This window comes from Microcaecilia unicolor, chromosome 2 (assembly GCF_901765095.1).
Source record: "Microcaecilia unicolor chromosome 2, aMicUni1.1, whole genome shotgun sequence".
Lineage (NCBI taxonomy): Eukaryota > Metazoa > Chordata > Amphibia > Gymnophiona > Siphonopidae > Microcaecilia > Microcaecilia unicolor.
Window position 1 is genome coordinate 574,363,830 of NC_044032.1, and position 17,860 is coordinate 574,381,689.

General features: G+C 43.2%; 1 protein-coding gene across 1 annotated transcript in view; it reads left to right on the top strand.

The window, feature by feature from the left end:
- Nucleotides 1-17,860, top strand: part of LOC115462200 (long-chain-fatty-acid--CoA ligase 1-like) — a 146,332-nt gene that overhangs the window by 116,420 nt on the left and 12,052 nt on the right. Inside the window, 3 exon segments of the mRNA XM_030192216.1 lie at nucleotides 4,234-4,377; nucleotides 15,601-15,702; nucleotides 15,900-15,971. Of these exon segments, the coding sequence (XP_030048076.1) occupies nucleotides 4,234-4,377; nucleotides 15,601-15,702; nucleotides 15,900-15,971 (318 nt within the window).

Sequence of the window (17,860 nt, forward strand, 5' to 3'; positions counted from 1 at the left end):
GGAGACAATCTGTGATAAGTGAAGTAGAATACCTTAAGAGATGCTAAACAGGCTAAGGTTGATCAGCTTGAAGTAGAGGTTTTAAAATCACGAGGGAGTAGAAAAGGTAAGTAGGGCAGTTTGCTGCTCAGATTAGTTTCATGATCATCCTCTTATCTTTACATACTAACAAATTAAGGAGTTTCTCATGCCACACATTCAAACTGAGGCACTTTTCTAGAGGATGTGGCAAAGGCATCTAGCAAAGCAGTGTTTGAATTTTTTTTTTTTTTTTTTTTTTTGCAACGTTCAGCAGCCAAGTAGATAGATGCAAAGGGCTAGATTTAGTTCACACATCTCAGTAAGTAGTTCAAGGCAAGTTATATTCAGGCATAGTAGGCACTTCTCCTGTCCCCAGAGGGCTGTCTTTGTATCTGAGACAATGGAGGGTTAAGTGATTTGCCCAAGATCACGTGGAGGGGCATAATCGAATGCGAACGCCCATCTCCATGGGCGTCTATGTCCAAGAAGGGGTACGTGAAGGGGCGGGACAGACCGTATTTTCGAAAGAAATGGGCGCCCATCTTTTTTTTCGATAATACGGTTTGTGCCGGGCAAATGCATCGGATGTGTGTGGATTTGAGCTGGGCAGTTTTGTTTTTCAGTGATAATGGAAACCGAAGGTGCCCAGCTCAAAAATGAGAAACTCCAAGGCATTGGGTCGTGGGAGGGGCCATAGGCGCCCGGTATAAGAGGCTTGGGGAGGCTAAGCCTCCCCAGCCCAATCGCTGCCCCCACCCCGCGCGCTGCAGGCTTCCCCGTCTGCCCTCAGCTGCCATTTCCTGCCGTCTTCCAGATCCCCCGATCCCCCGCTCCCCCCGTCATCAATCATCTCACGTCTGCCCTGAGTGCCCGCCCCTCAGCTGCCCGATAGCCCGTTCCCTTCCTGCCCTCGCCCTACGCCCTACCTTAAAATATTGTAATTTTCCTGGAGCGGGCGGCGCCGGCATTGCAAGGAGCAGCAGGCTCCAGCCTTCCCTCGCATGGCTCCGCCCTCTTCTGACGTATTTCCTGTTTCCGCAGGGCAGAACCATGCGAGGGAAGGCTGGAGCCTGCTGCTCCTTGCAATGCCGGCTTCTCTCGGCATAACCTCCCTGTCTCAGCATCCGGCTGCAGCTTAACCCCACACTGACACTAACTACTTCCCCCTGCAGCTGTAGGCTGGATTGTGAGAGCAGAAGAAGGCAGGAGGCAGCAGCAAGGGAGCATCTGGTACAAGTTTACCCAGAGGTAAGGCAGAGAGACAAGTCCCCTCTCACGCAGAGAGTGCCACTAATCAGAGAATGTGACAGGCAAAGAAGGACTAGGGCTATTCACTGCTCCAAGTCCTGAACAGAGGAGAGATATGAAACACAGCAGGAGATATGAAAGAGGAGAGACTTGGAGAGTGCAAAAAGATATAACAAGAGATTGAGAGAGATAGGAAAGAAGAGACAGAAAGAGGGAGAGATTGATAGGTAGCAAGGTGAAGAGATAGAAGATGAATGGAGGTTAGAGAGATTTACCAATTAAGGGAAAGGGGGGAAGAAGGAAAAGTTGTGCATAATCTTTTGCAGTTGAGCGATTGTGGTTAGTATATATGCTTTGAGCAACCACTTTATTCTTTGGCATATGATACATATCTAATATCTAAATTTAATAAAAGGTATTAATTGTGACTTATTTTTATTTATTTTTTCTGTGTTATCAGCCAATTATGGATTTAAGCTCCACCCCCCAACCCCACCCCCTTTAGCCTCCCCAAACAGTTGGGCCACCGACCGCCTATGGGAGGGGCCATGATTCGTAGTGCACTGGTCCCCCTCACATGCCAGGACACCAACCGGGCACCCAGAGCACTTGTAACATTTTAAAATAAAAAATAAAATACCTCCCAAGTCCGTAGCTCCCTTCCTTTGGGTGCTGAGCCCCTCAAATCCCCCCCAAAACCCACTGCCCACAAATCTACACCATTACCATAGCCCTTATGGCTGAAGGGAGGCACCTAGATGTGTGGGTACAGTGGGTTTTGGGGGCGGTTTGGAGGGCTCCCATTTACCACCACAAGTGGAACAGGTAGGGAGGAATGGGCCTGGGTCCACCTGGATGAAGTCCACTGCACCCACTACCAACTGCTCCAGGAACCTGCATACTGCTGTGATGGAGCTGGGTATGACATTTGAGGCTGGCATACAGGCTGGCAAAAAAAGGTTTTTAAAGTTCTTTTTTTTTTTTGGTGGGAGGGGGATGGTGACCACTGGGGGAGTCAGGGGAGGTCATCCCTGATTTCCTCCGGTGGTCATTTGGGCAGTTGGGGCACTTTTGGGGGGCTTGTTCGTGATAAAAAAGGGTCCAGAAAAAGTGACCCAACTTCTCGCTAAAAACGCTTTTCTTTTTTCCATTATCGGCCGAGGGCGCCCATCTCTGCTCGGCCGATAAACACGCCCCAGTCCCACCTTCACCACGCCTCCGACACGCCCCCTTCAACTTTGTTCATTCCCGCGACAGATTGCAGTTGAAGGCACCCAAAATCGGCTTTCGATTATACCGATTTGGGCGCCCACCGGAGAAAGGCGTCCATCTCCTGATTTGAGTCGAAATATGGGCGCCCATCACTTTCAAAAATAAGGCTGATAGTGCAGCAGTGGGTTTTGAACCTGGCTTCCTTGGTTCTCAGCCCACTGCTCTATTAGGCAACTAAATGAGCAGTGGTGGACCGAACCTTTGGGATCTGCCAGGTCCTTGTGACCCAGGTTAGCTACTGTCAAGCAAGATGCTGGACTCAGTGGATGCAGAGTGGCACATCTTATGTTCATAATCAGTAAGATGGCAAGTGTGCTCTGGGTCCAAATCAGGCAGAAAGTAACTTCAGGAGCCAGTACACCAGCTTGTATTATATATATATATATATATATATATATATATATATATATATATATATATATATATATTTTTTTTTTTTTTTTTTTTTTTTTTTTTTTTTTTTAAGTAGCCCTTCCTCATCCTGTCTTATAGAAGACTGAGAAACAATACATGTCATGATCTTCTACCCACTCCCTCAAGCATGAGTATAGGTACCAGAGAAAAAGCTTCTAACAGAACACTCCCATATCCTGGGCAGTGGTTGATTTTTCATTGGGCAGTGGGTGGGGGGGGGGGAGGAATGCTGTTACTTCTGGTGCTGTTCTGGGAGGCTGTAGGAAATGTGGAAATACCCCTGCTGCCCTCTGCATGGGATGAGGTACACACAGAGGTAGGAAAGGGTAAAGGAGCAGGTGTAGATTTGTGGAAAACAATTTGCATAGGAAGTACAGAACTGAAGCAGTGAGTCAGTGAGTTTAAGCACTGAACATTTTTTACTTTTGGCCTGCAGGAAAATAAGACCGATCTTTTGAATGCTTGGTTTTCTGGACTTGCTGTTAATTCTTTGGATTGTGTACCAGGCAGGGCTGATCCAACCATTAGGCAAACCAGGTATATGCCTAGGGCAGCAGCTTGGTTGGGATGGAGGGGGTGGCAGCAAGGATCAGCTGCTATCAAAGCAGCTACACAAACTGCAAAGAATCATCTGCATGTACTTTTCACCTGTAGGAAGAATGGACAATTTTCAAATAGCTCATTTGTTCTTGTTGATGCAAGTATAATATTCAAGTATGATGTCCAGATATGCTTTAAAATTGTTCTAGGAGAAAGGATAGTGTTTAAATGCAATCATGATCAAAGTTTGGGGGCGAGGGGCTTGGGTTGCTAGGAGTAAAAACTGAAGGGGAAATAAGGCTGACTTTTATCTGGAGCACCTAATATCCCTTGTATTGGCCGTGGTACCAGATAAAAGCTTGATACTTCAGGATGTGGGTTTTGTGTGCTGAATATGCACTCAGCACTGCCTTTGAATTAACTAATATGTACTGTGTAATTCAGTATAGCCTTTAACATTTTTCAATATAGAAATAATTGGCTTGTGAACCATTCACCACCTACGGTATTACATCTCCAGGTTTAGTCTGAAGTCGATAACTTGGATTTTTAGAGATGAAAGTTTTTTTTATCTACTAGACTCTGGGCATTGCTTTGCCTTCTTTGCTTGCAGAGAACACTCTGGTTACATGAAGTAGTGATTTGACTAAAACCTTTAGTACCCTCCATTCCCACAAATTACATTTGTATGGGTGGTATGTCACTGCTATAAAAATGTATAAATTCCTTCTCTTATAGAATGGTTCTCTGAAGATCATCGACCGAAAAAAGCATATACTCAAACTGGCTCAAGGAGAGTTCATAGCACCGGAGACAATAGAAAATGTTTATTTGAGGAGTGAGCTTGTATCTCAGATATTTGTTCATGGGGACAACTTACAGGTAAGTTTGTGTTGGATTTTTTTTTTCTTGCAATTCATCCCGCTAACCTTTCCTATATATAGGAACTAAGGTGGCAAATAATAGTATCAGAAGTAAAAGCTATCTTTACCGATAGCTGGCATCTGTGACTTGCTCTCTAGTTTAATGGATTAAACTAGAGACTTGTCTCTCTCTCTAGGGCTAAGAGCTCAGGCCTTGCGTGACTGTAATACTTCAGCATTGTGTTGCTGTGCTTTTGTGGATGTGTCTCAGCGTTTAGCGCCAGCTGATTTTTAGCTTGAGCCAAAAACGCTAGCGCACCTTAGTAAAAGACCTCCTAAGTGTGTTTAGCCAAGAGAAGAAACATATAATAAATCATAACACCAGAAGGGGTCCATGTGAGGCTCCAGGTGACATAAATTCAGACCGTTCTCACTACTGCTAAGTAACAATTCCACACATCCATCAGTTTCAGTAGAGTTCTTATTGGTTGGGGTCTTTGGTATTGTATCAGGAGGGTGGGCATACTAGGTGATCTATGGTATCTATCCTAGAATAGTTGAGACTGAATGGGACAAAAGGAAGGAGAAATGAGCGGTGGCCAGATCAAGGTTAAACTGCGGTACTGTAAAACAACCTACTGTTCACTTCAGAGCGGAATTAAGGGATGCAGAGCATGGGGGGAAATCTGGAGGAGAGGACCCTGGAAACCTAGTCTCTGTAGCCAAAAGTCCTGATCCACCAGCAGCCCTTCAGAAGAGGAAATGGCTGGAGACTTTTTGGTCAGTCCTTATGTTGAACTTACATCCCAGGGCAGTGTGATTTGTGGTGCCAGATCCTGTCCATTGGGATGAATGCTGCAAGCAGGGTCATAGCTAGCTAAGTCCAGCTGCACAGGGTGCAAGGAAGCCAGGGCATCCTTTGCTGATGTCTTAAAAGTGGGCAGGGTGGGAGCACTATATGAGTGCTTGCAGCATGTCACACACGGGGCATTTGTGGCTTGTGATGCTCCTGGTTGAAGTCCAATATGCACCAGAATGGGGTGGCCATTACCAGAGATGCCAGATTTTAGCAGTCCTGATTTTAGTCTGTCATGCTTTACCTCCCTGTGCAGAAACAAAGGAGGAAGTGATAAGGACTCAGGATAACAGAACTGCAGGCCGTGCAATAGGTTAGTGACGGCAGGCTAAAGCACTCAGAAAGGAGTTTAGTGATGAAGCCATGGGAACCTAGGAAACCTAATTTTGGCAACAGGCTTGTTAGCTTTGGTAGCTGTTCAGGTAGCCTAGCTTGGGGTAAAACATGGAGAAGGGGAAGGTCTGGATTAAGGAAGGGATCTTATAAGGTTTTAGATATCTAAAAGTCACATGTTCTCACATCATGACAACTGGGAAGCTGGATATTTAGGTAGCAGTCACTTGTACTGGTGGTTATTCAGATCAATACAAAGCTTTGTGGCTGGTTCACACCCAGTTCCCATCCCATGCCAACTGGGGTATATGTGCTTGGATAAAATCAAGACATCTCTTGGATAAGGGGTGTTATTACAAGTGGTCATTATTATTAATGGCTAGCAGTTAGGGTTTATCTTTGCAATGTTAACAAATGGGTGGACTGCATAGGCCAGCTGGACTCTGTCACAATCTACTAAGAAAATCAATTATGCACAAAACAGTAAAACATGTACACAAAAATTATGTAAATCTGGCATGGTTATCAACAATGAGTTGGCATCCCTGAAACGATACATCCTCCTTCATATCCTTCAGTAGTACCTACATTTATACTTCAATCAAACTGGGTGCGGGGTTGTGAAACACACTTTTACACTAGGTAATTAAACAGCAATACAGAAATGTTTGTGTTCCAGAAAGTGTTTCATTAACACTTAGCATCTTAGCTTTTTCCAATAAATCACTTAAATATGGAAACTGGTGTTTGGAGGCAATAACAAGAGATGTGAACAATAAACTAAAGCTTTAGGGGTCCTTTTACTAAGGGTGCGCTGAAAAATGGCTTGCGGTAGTGTCGGCAAGGGTTTTGGGTGCACGTCAATCCATTCTTCAGCTCGTCTGTAAAAGAGGCCTTTTAAAAAATATGTTGCTGAAAATGGGCGTGCGGCAAAATGAAAATTGCCACATGTCCATTTTGGGTCTACGACTTTACCGCCAGCCATTGACCTATTGGTAAAGTCTCATGCAGTAACCGGGTAGTAATGACCTATGCACGTCAAATGCCCACTTGGTGTGCGTCCGAAAATAAAGGCCACGCATATTGGACGCATGGCAAAAATGAAATTACCGCTAGAGCCGTGTGGTAACTCCATTTTGGCGCATGTTGAGTGCACGTAAATGCTTACATGGCTTAGTAAAAGGGTCCCTTAATTCTAAAAACTAATGTGCTTTGGGTAGGCAAAACAGCAAATTGACTAGATCATGCCACTCCAAAGGTCAGTTGTACATCTTGTTAAACCAAACTGATAAGAGCCACACATTTCAGTAATCTTTATTCTGCATAGTGGGATGGTGCAAAGTTGGTAGATGCTTACTGTAAGCAATTCATAGCTGTTTCTGGTGCAAAAGCATATTCTGCCAAGTATTGTCACTATTTCTTTTAGAGTACTATTATGCTTTCACATAGGTTCATTGATCTACAAACTCTAGATTTTCAAACTCTATCTTTAATGTGTTTTTAATTCAATTTTTATACACAGCAGAATATAAAATTATGTACAAGGCTGTGAAGGCACTTGCAAGACTAGCCATGATTACTTAAGAAGTCTGACGTGCCATTACCAATGGGGCTTTAGTGAAAAATAGAAGTTGAAGGTTACAAACATTTTATGTAGATTCTACTCTTCCCTTGACTTCCCCATAGTCAATGTGATAGTTTGTTTAAAGCATTGGCATACGCTATATTGAGTGCTGCTGTCAAAGCACACTTTCTCAAAAATAACCTAAGTTGAGTATCTGCTAATAATTTGAGGAACCAAATGTATTTCAATCCCAGAGATTAGGAAACTGAAATAAGAGGTTTACAGCTGTACCCTCTACTCCAGAAAGCTGTTTTTCAAAACTTGGAGGGATAAAGGTCCCCATAAATCAAATTTGATTGGGGCCATAGAAGGATATTGGTTGAGTACATTGGTACCTAAAATTGGGGTGGGAGGGGGGAGGTGTGTTCACAATTCATCCTGTTAGAATGTACTTGTACAGTACAGGTCAATGAGCCACTGGAGGGGTTTTTTTCTCAATTATACAAACACACCCAGAGGATGGAGCATTGCTTATAAGCTTGCTATCTGTTGGATCAGACGTGGTAAAGTTTGTAATTTTCCACCAACTGGTCATTTGAAACGGCTGCGTCAGGGTCTAAGGCAAAACACGGACGGCCATGTCAGGTACAGATGTGTAAATCTCTGAGGCCCTGATGATCAAAAGTAAATGTGGGTGCTAGAGGCCAATAGCGCTGGAATAGCCCCGCATTTACTAAGCACTGATGATTAGAGGGCTCCGGCATGAGCGCGCAGGGAATACCATAGAGCTCATTTAAGTTAGATTTAAATGAGCTCTCCAGTATTCCACCCATATGATCAGAGCACTGTGCTCCGACTGTATGGGCTGAATAGCGCCTTAACCCTACACCAGCTCGGACCTGGCATTAGGATTAAGGCTCTTGCCTGCACTGAGGGCTGAGAGGTTGTTGTAGGAGGCAGAAGGCCTCCAATTATTTAATATACAGAATTAATTCCTCATATTTCTGGACAGAGAGAAATGAAGGTTTCTCTCTTTCTAAATCATGGGAAAAGCTTGCTGGAATAGCAATTTTACACTCTACCCCCTCCTCTTGCCAAGTCAGGTAATTAAACCTGATTGCCCACAATCTCTCCCATTGAATATGGTCAGGCCTCAAGGAATCCAGCAGACAGAGTTCTTTCCCATGCCCTTTGAAGTAGGGCTACTTCAATCCAGGAGAGAATTACCCTTTTTGTAACTATGATAGGAAAACCATGTAACACCTCTAAAGGGAAGCAGTTTTAACTCTTGTCTTTAGAATAAGAATGACCTGGGCTATCAGGTGAGAAATATACCACATCTGAAAGGAAACAGTTTAACTCTTGTCTCCACTTTTAGAATAAGGATATTTTTATTTATTTTATTGCATTTGTATCCCACATTTTCCCACCTTTTTGCGGGCTCAGTGTGGCTTACAATACATTATGAATCATGGAAATACAATTTGTTACAACTTGGTTATGGTTTACATTGTGATGATATCGATAAGGAGTGTAAACATGGAAAAGCACTGAGACATTGGAAGGAAACAAGGGAGACAAAAAGGGGCAATATATAGCAGGAACACACTTGGTATTCATTATCTGTGAGTAAAGGTGTGAGTGTGGTATGATTTTGGGGGATGAGAATACAGGAGTGGCTGTATTGATGCATGGCTAAACAATGAGTGTGGGCTTTATGTGTTTTAGTTCTTTCCGTAAATTTTCTCAAAAAGATGGGTCTTCAATAATTTGCGGAAGGTGGTTTGTTCGTAGATCGCTTTCAGGTTGCGTGGTAGTGTGTTCCAGTACTGCGTGCTCATGTAAGAAAAGGTTGACGCGTGCAGCGCCTTGTATTTCAAGCCCTTGCAATTAGGGAAGTGGAGGTTGAGGAAAGTTCGTGATGATCTTTTAGCGTTTCTGGGTGGTAAGTCTATTAAATCAGACATGTAGGCTGGGGCTTCGCCGTGAATGATTTTGTGGACTAATGTGCATACTTTAAAAGTGATGCGTTCCTTGAGTGGGAGCCAGTGTAGCTTCTCTCGTAAGGGTTTTGCACTTTCATATTTTGGTTTTCCGAAGATGAGTCTGGCTGCTGTATTCTGGGCTGTTTGAAGTTTCCTCAGTATATGCTCTTTGCAACCTGCATATAGTGAGTTGCAGTAGTCCAGATGGCTGAGTACGAGGGATTGCACTAGGCTGCGAAAGACGGATCTTGGGAAGAATGGTCTTATTCTTTTCAGTTTCCACATGCTGTAGAACATCTTTTTGGTAGTGTTGTTTGCATGAGTTTCGAGTGTTAGGTGGCGGTCGATAGTGACTCCAAGGATTTTTAATGTTTCTGAGATTGGAAGGTTTAGTTTAGGTGTGTTTATAGCAGTGAATTCATTCGTGTTGTACTGGGAAGTGAGTATCAGGCATTGAGTTTTTTCTGCATTTAGTTTCAAACGAAATGCATCTGCCCATGTGTTCATGATGTGTAGACTTTGGTTGATTTCATTGGAGATTTCTTTAATGTCTTGTTTGAAAGGGATGTATATTGTTACATCGTCGGCGTATATATATGGGTTGAGGTTGTGGTTTAATAGGAGTTTTGCCAAGGGGGTCATCATTAGGTTGAAAATGGTTGGTGAGAGGGGTGATCCTTGTGGTACTCCACATTCAGGTGTCCATGCAGCAGACGTTGTTGAGTTCGATGTGACTTGATATGACCGCTGGGTTAGGAACCCCTTGAACCAGTTTAGGACATTTCCTCCAATGCCAAAATATTCGAGTATGTGTAATAGGATTTCGTGGTCAACCATGTCGAAGGCACTTGACATATCAAATTGTAGAAGGAGTATATTGTTGCCGGTTGCAATCATTTGTTTAAATTTAGTCATGAGAGTAATTAATACTGTCTCTGTGCTGTGATTCGATCGGAATCCTGATTGGGCATCATGCAGTATTGAGTGTTTGTTTAGATAGTTTGTGAGTTGTTTAGTTACCATTCCTTCGGTTATTTTGGTTATTAGTGGTATGGATGCTACTGGTCTGTAATTGGTTATTTCGCTTGCGCTTTTCTTTGTATCTTTGGGTATTGGGGTGAGTAAAATTTTTCCTTTTTCTTTAGGGAAAAGTCCGTTTTGTAGCATGAAGTTTACATGATTCGTTAAGTCTTTTTTGAATTGTTGAGGAGCTGATTGCATGAGGTTGTTTGGGCATACGTCTAGTTTGCAGTGGGATTTGGCAAATCTTTTAAGTGTTTCAAAGATGAGGTCTTCTGATATTAGTTCAAATTCGGTCCAAGTTCTGTCTGCTGGGTATGTTCCGTCTTCTGGGTCTAGACAGTCTAGAAGTGTGGCGTATTCAATGGGGCTGGCGGGTATTTTAAGTCGTAGTTGTATAATTTTCTCCTTGAAGTATTTCGCAAGGTTGTAAACATCTGGGATGTTTTTGCTGTTGTTTGTAACTGGTGTGGTGTCTAATAGTTTGTTCACAAGGTTGAAGAGTTTATGTGTGTCTTTGTAATTTGGTCCTATTATTGTTTTGTTTTGTAATGTAGTCTTTTAGTCTGTTTTATAGTATATTTGTATTTCCTCCAAAGTAGTTTCCAGGCATTTAGTGTTTGTTTATCTTTCTTTTTGTTCCATGCGCGTTCTAGTTTCCTAACTTGTGTTTTAAGTTTTTTCAGCTCTTCGGTGAACCATGGGTTTGGTTTTTTCCTGTGTGATGTTCTGGTTTGGATTGGGGCAATTTTGTCTAATGTTGTTGTACATAATTCGTCCCATTCTTGGAGGAATTGGATGGTGTCAGCATTTGTTGACCATTCGTTCTGGTAGATCTGTTGCCAGAATGTTATGGGGTCTATTTTTCCTCTCGTGGTGTATGTTGTTCGCTCATGTTTATTGATTGTGTTTATATGTGTTTTTCGCCAGTAGAGAGAGACATTTGCTTTATGGTGGTCTGACCATATCGTTGGTGTCCATCTTGTGTCAGTAAGTATGATAGTAGAATCCGGGTCAAATTTGTGTGTTATGGTGTCTAGTGTGTGTCCTTTTTTGTGTGTTGGTTGCGTGTTGGGTGCGTGCAGGTCCCAGAGTTTTAAGAATTCTTTGTATTCTCGTGTGCCTGTTGAGGTGTCGTCTTCAAGGTGTAGGTTGATGTCTCCTATTATAAGGATGTTGGAGGCAGATACACATGTGTTCGAGATGAAGTCCATTAGTTGTGTTTGGGAGTCTTGCCATTTTCCTGGTGGTCTATAGAATAGGATTGCATTAAAGTGTCCTATTAGGTTTGGATGATTAATTCTTGTCGAGGCAATTTCAAGTTGTGGTGAGGTAGATTCACCCGTGGTTGTGATGGTGAATTCGGGTTTGTAAATTATGGCTATTCCGCCCCCTCTTTTTCCATTTCGGGTCCAGTGGGTGATTTTGTATTCTGGTGGGCATGTTTCTAAGATGGCGGGGTCTGTGGGGCTGTGGAACCAGGTTTCTGTGATAAATAGAAGGTCTAAATTGTCTGTGGTGATCCAGTCTAGTATATCTACTGAGTTGCTTACTGCTGATCTTGCATTGATGTATCCTAGTTGGATTGAGCGGTGTGGTTCTGTAGGGAGGTTTGTTGTGTTTATTTTTATTAGTTGTCTATTTCTTCGGTGGTTGAGATTGTTGTTGTTGTTGTTTTCCTCTTTTTGTTGGTGGTGTTCATGTTCGGGAATTTTTCCTTTTAGTTGGTTGTTGTGTCTTTGGTTTGGTGGGTTGTTAGAAGGTTGTACACAGGGTTGGTGTATTGTGGATGGTTTGTTATGGATGTTCTTTAGAGTGGGCATTGTGTGTGTGTGAGTGCTGTATGATTTGTGAGTTGTGGGGTTGTTATTGTCTGAGTTGTGGGTTGTGTTTGCGTGTAGGAGTAGGGTGAGACAATGAATGGCTAGAAGTGTTTTACTTGTATTCATATCTGTGTTTAAGGCGCTGTTACATACATTCAGTTGGTTTACATTCAAAGCGAAGCAGAGCTTACATTTGCATTTAAGCTTAGCAACATTCAGTTGGTTTACATTCAAAGCGAAGCAAAGCCTACATTTGCATTTAAGCTAGCAACATTTCATTCTGATCGTGCTTGGTTTATAATCAGAGCAAAGCAAGCCTGTGTTTACAGTTGGAGCATAATATTGAGTGTTACTTATTAGTCTAGTTATCTTACTGCGCACGGTGGTCAGAACAAGCAGGTGAGATAATTACATTTAAATTAGGCTGTTAGCAGTGCAAATACAAGCTGTTCCCTTACCTTGTTTTTAAAGTGAAGCAAGGTAATTGTATTAGATCATTATATGGAATAATGATATTTGGTTGAGCGGCTCATTTGCATTCTGTGAATTATGTTTAAGATATTTAAAAAAAAAGAAAAAAAAAGAAAAGGGCATCTGCATTAACTCATTACAGGGGATGGTGCTTTTTGGCGTGGCAACTCATTTGTCTTCTATTTAAGCAGTAAAGCAAAGCAAGTGTAAACTTTTAAGTCCAAATTAAAAGCGATGCATGCAATAAAAGCCTTATCTTTAAGCAAGCAGAGCAAAATATAGACTTTTAAATTAAGCTGAATGAGTACATGCAGTTAAAGCGAAGCAAGCATTTACTTTAGTTGTTATGGGTTGTGTTGTCCTTATTCTGTGGTTGGGGTGTTCTTCTGTCCATTGCTGCACTGATTTCCAGGTTTTTAGGATTTGTTGCTGATCGGTTGGGCTATGTTACAAGGGAGCAGGAATGGCACAGGGTGGTCCCAGCGGTGCACCGAGGGTTGAGGGCCGGTAGGAGACCTGCGCTGTGCTCTTTTGTTGTCCAATTGGGAGGTAGGTGCCGGTCCGTTCGCTGCCCCGACTCTCCACAAGCATTCAGGACGATGACGTTTTGGTTCTTAGACCCTGCAGGTTAGAGGAGGGGTTACGGCCCACTCACTGCCGTTCGCTCTTCTTGGTCGGCGGTCAGATCCTTAGGTGAGAGGGGGTCGTGGCCCGTTCGCGGCTCCTTCGTTAGTCTTGGCCTGCTCGGCGTGATCGTCTATAGTGGGGGGATGGGTATCGTTGTGCATGCCGCGTCAGTCGTAAGACATCGGCGGCGGCTCGTTCTCCCTCCCGTCCTTCACTGGACGTGCTTGCGATCCGGTCCGCGTGGTCGTGTGGCCGGCAGATCGTATGCGGCGCTACGTGTGACTGGCGATGTCGTCGTTGGGGTGGCCGTGTGGAGCCGCGGAACAACAGTTGTGGCTCACCTTGTTTTCGTCCTGGAGGAGGTATTCCACCTCTCCTTTGGCAGCGGGTAATTTCGATCGCAGTTTTCTAGCACCGGATTTATGGTCGGCAGGTTGTCTGCTGGTCACACGGCCTGCTCGTCTCGCCCGGTGGCTGCCGTTATTGGCGTCTGCCTCAATCACAGCAACCTTGTTGTTGATCTTTCAGCTCCGATCAGATTGGCCTCTATTTTATTCGTCATCTAGGGCCAAATTTGGCCATGTTTGGCCACTTCAGCGCTAGAAACTCGGCTGCGGTCTACGGAGCTCTGTGTTCCGTGACCTCTTAGGTGGCGGCCATCTTACCTATATAGGAGAAATACTAAGATAAAAGATCAAAGGTTCTGAGAAATATATTCTTGTGTGAGAAAAGCTGTAAAGATGAATAGAAGAGATATAATATCCGAAACATTTGGACAAGAGACCAACTGCATCTTCAAAGGAAATGTAAACAGATGCTAGGTATTTCTTTATTGATAGGAGCCTGACTTGACTGTAAGATGCTAATTAAGGGGGTGAGAGAAACCCTCCTCCTTCCTCTGCCAGATAGGAGGTTGGGCAGTGTACATCTCTTTTGGCTCCCAAGCCAGGGATTTTGAAAGAATGTCCTGTTTCCATTTTCCATTTGTAATTTCATTTTCTGTAACATGTTCTTCTTTTCTATTCTATACTGTATCTATATTTATTCCTTATTTTTCCTAATCTTGGGGAAATAGAATAAACTTGTGTTTTTCCCCAAAGGAAGCTTCCTTGGTTCTGTTCTTTGTTATTTGTTTTATAGTCCTTAATCCACCTGTCAGAGTTTCTTAAAGATACAGTTGAGAGGGTTTGTCTGCGTAGTACTGCTGGCCTGATTGGACTCCGCTGGCCGCAGGAACAGGCGCAAACAAGGTCAACTTCAGAACTGCATATGAGTTTGAATGGGTGGGGTGGTATTTCTCAGAATGCATCTAGTAAAATGCAATAAAAATCTAAAACCCAAAGAGTTAAAAAAAAAAAAAAAAGTAAATAAGCAAAGCTGATTGGTGCAATATTTATTTCCCGGTGGGGGGGGGGGGAGGAGGAGGAATAAAAAAAATTGCCTTCATAATTGCAGCATTAGTGCACACCACTGTTTGGTGACAGGAGAGGCAACGATTCCTCTCTGTAGTTTATGCTGAGCACAGGGACCACCTGAGGCAGTGAGATAAGAAGATAAGGTCCATACTGGGACAGGCCAAAAAGTCCATCTAGCCCAGTATCCACTGCACTAACCACTAGGAGTAGCCTAATGGTTAGTGCAGTGGACTTTGATCCTGGGGAACTGAGTTTGATTCCCACTGCAGCTCCTTGTGACTCTGGGCAAGTCACTTAACCCTCCATTGCCCCTGGTACAAAATAAGTACCTGAACATAATGTAGTTGGGGAAAAAAACTCAGAAAGGCGGTATATCAAGTCCCATTTCCCTTCCCCCTTCCCTTCCCCTTCTAACAGCAGCCAATCCAGATGTCAACTACCTGCAGAATCCATGGGAGAAGTAGAACAAATAGTCTTGGACTGGAGCTGTACTACTACTATCAGCAGCTGTAGTACCACAGGCAAACCTGGAAGCATGTGAGGGGGTAAGGATAGAGAATGAGCAGCAGGCACACTTTATTTATTTTTCTTGTGGGGTTCCCTCCACCTCCAAAGAAACAAATTCTACTTTTGCTCTCACAGGATAAACTCTATTCCAGGTTCACCACAGAAGAAAAACACAGTTGGTGACCACTTTTTTCTGCTCTAAAGCATGCTATACATATGATGTTTCACTTCTTACCATATGTAATGAGTTTATCTTATTGGGCAGACTGGATGGACCATACAGGTCTTTATCTGCTGTCATCTACTATGTTACTATTCTCTTGGCCTTAACTCACCTAGCCATGCTTTGATGCATTACACAAGAAAAATTAACCTTCTTCCATAGCAGTAGGAGTTCTACCACCAAGGCCTGCAACACTTCAAACTGACCTCACAATGAAGACTGTAGCTCATAGGATGTGACCTCCAGCTGGAGGCAGGCAGGCATGCAACCATGGGACTTGGCTAAATTTGCCTGGATAGGCTTGGAGCTAGTTAAGGAGGCACAGCAGGTTCAATGAAGGGGCTTGTATGTTCCTGGATAAACCTCTTCTTTACAATATATTCTGAAACAATGTAAATCATGTTGTTCTTCTTTCTAGACTTTCCTAGTGGGCATTGTGGTACCAGATCGAGAAATTCTACTCATTTGGGCCAAAAAGAGGAAATTCAATGGCACAATTGAAGAGCTGTGTGAAAACAAGGTAAGATTGTTGGCTTCTTTACAAAGTCACGGGATGCTTTTTTGCCACCTTACATTGAAGTATGTAGGGCAGAGGAACCATATGGAGCACATGAGTGCAGGAACCTTTTAAATGTGATTCCTTTACTTAATATAGTGAGCATGCATTAATGTGACAATATTGTATTCTAGACTTTCATGTTTAAAATGTCTTAATAGGCAGTCAAAAACATTATTCTAGAAGACTTACTGAGGCTGGGAAAAGAGAATGGTTTAAAAGCATTTGAGCAGGTAAGGCCAAATAGTATTGCTGTGCTTTTATTTTTCATTGTAATAGTAGTCTGTCCAAAACAAGCTTCAAGTACAAATATAACTATTAGACTCTCTCATATGGGCCCTAATATTGATTAAATGTTAAGTTACTTCAAGCCATGGACAGTCTCCTGAATTGGGCCACTGCTTCCAGCAATGCTTTTTTTGTAGAAAAAAAGCAGGGTCACCACATATGGCTCTACCCCTATGATAGCCACACCCACCCACATTAGCCACACCCCTTATACCAGCCATGGTGCATATATTTTTATTTTTATTTATTTTTCTTACATTTGTACCCCGCGCTTTCCCACTCATAGCAGGTTCAATGCAGCTTACATATTATATACAGGTACTTATTTGTACCTGGGGCAATGGAGGGTTAAGTGACTTGCCCAGAGTCACAAGGAGCTGCCAAACAGACATCATTGAAAGTATTATACTAGTATAGGAGAAAAAAAAATAACGTGATTTTTTTTCATTATAAATCATTTCTGTAAGCTGTTACATCTCCAGTATACCCAGTGCAAAATAAGACAGCAGATGTAAATTCTCAAATTGGACATATTCCAAACACTAAAATGAAAATAAAATGATTTTTTTCTACCTTTGTTTTCTGATGACTTAGTTTTTCCTGATCGTGTCGGTCCCAGTCTCTGATTCTGCTGCTCTCTATCTGTTCCCTTAACTCTGTTTCCAGGGATTCCTTTCCATTGATTTCTTTCCTCCTTTCTTCTTCATTTCTTGTTCTACATCCATAGGTAAAAGCTGGGTCCTCCGCAGACTTGACTGGAGGAGGTATAGAGTGGATCCAGTTTTTGCCTATTTTCTCCATCCATGTGCAGGTTTTCTCCTCTTTTTCCTTTCCCTCATCTCCGTCAGTATGCATCTCCTTCCTATTCTCCCCTCCCCACCATCCATGTGCATCTCTTTCCTCTGTCTTCCCTCTCCTCCATCAAAGTCCAGCATTTCTTCTCTCTCCCTAACCCTCTATCCGTGTGTATCTCCTTCCTCTGTCATTCCTTCCCTCCAACATTTCTCTTCTCTGCCCTCCACTCCATCCATGTCCAGCATTTCTCCTCGCCCCTCCCCTCCATCCATGTGCATCTCCTTCCTGTCTTCCCTCTCCTCCATCCATGTCCAGCATTTCTCCTGCCCTCCCCTGCCCTCCCCTCCCCTCCCATCCATGTCCAGGGTAAACTTCTACAAAACAGATGAAGATGTGATTCCGTGTGCCCCAATGAAAGGAGAGTTTACGTAATTCTACTTCCATTTAATTTTAAGATATTCCATCGTTTTTGTAAACACCAGGCTTCCCAAGGCAGATTACAACCAGTTAAGACGAACCCATCAGGAAACAGAATATTCTCACTGACATCTGGCCATCTGAATTGTTTAGAAGCACAGTGAAGAAAAATGAGCACAAACTACAGAATTTATAATTGCTGTTTCTACTAGTTATAATAATATTTGAAGTTGTTTTAGTGATATTCAATTATGTTTTTTCTCCTCCATCTCATAAGGCACTGCCTATCCAACAAAAACAATGTTAGACTTGTTACAGATGGACCGACAATGAAGAACGACAATGTGGATGCAACAGCTCACAGGTTTGCTTGCTGTGTTTTGAGTGATCGGCGACGGCTGAGCGGGGGAGTGGAAACAGAGATTAATCAAATGTCTTCCTTACTTACAGTGGACTAGATAGGCTCACTTCCACTCCACTCTATTTACCGAAGTCGCAGAGGCGAACCAGCGGGCGGCGGCAGTAAAGGCAGCAAGCAGGCAGGCTCGCCTCCGTCCTTCGCTTCCCTGCCCTCTCAGCGTCCCGCCTTCCTCTGATGTCATTTCCTTTCCGCGAGGGCGGG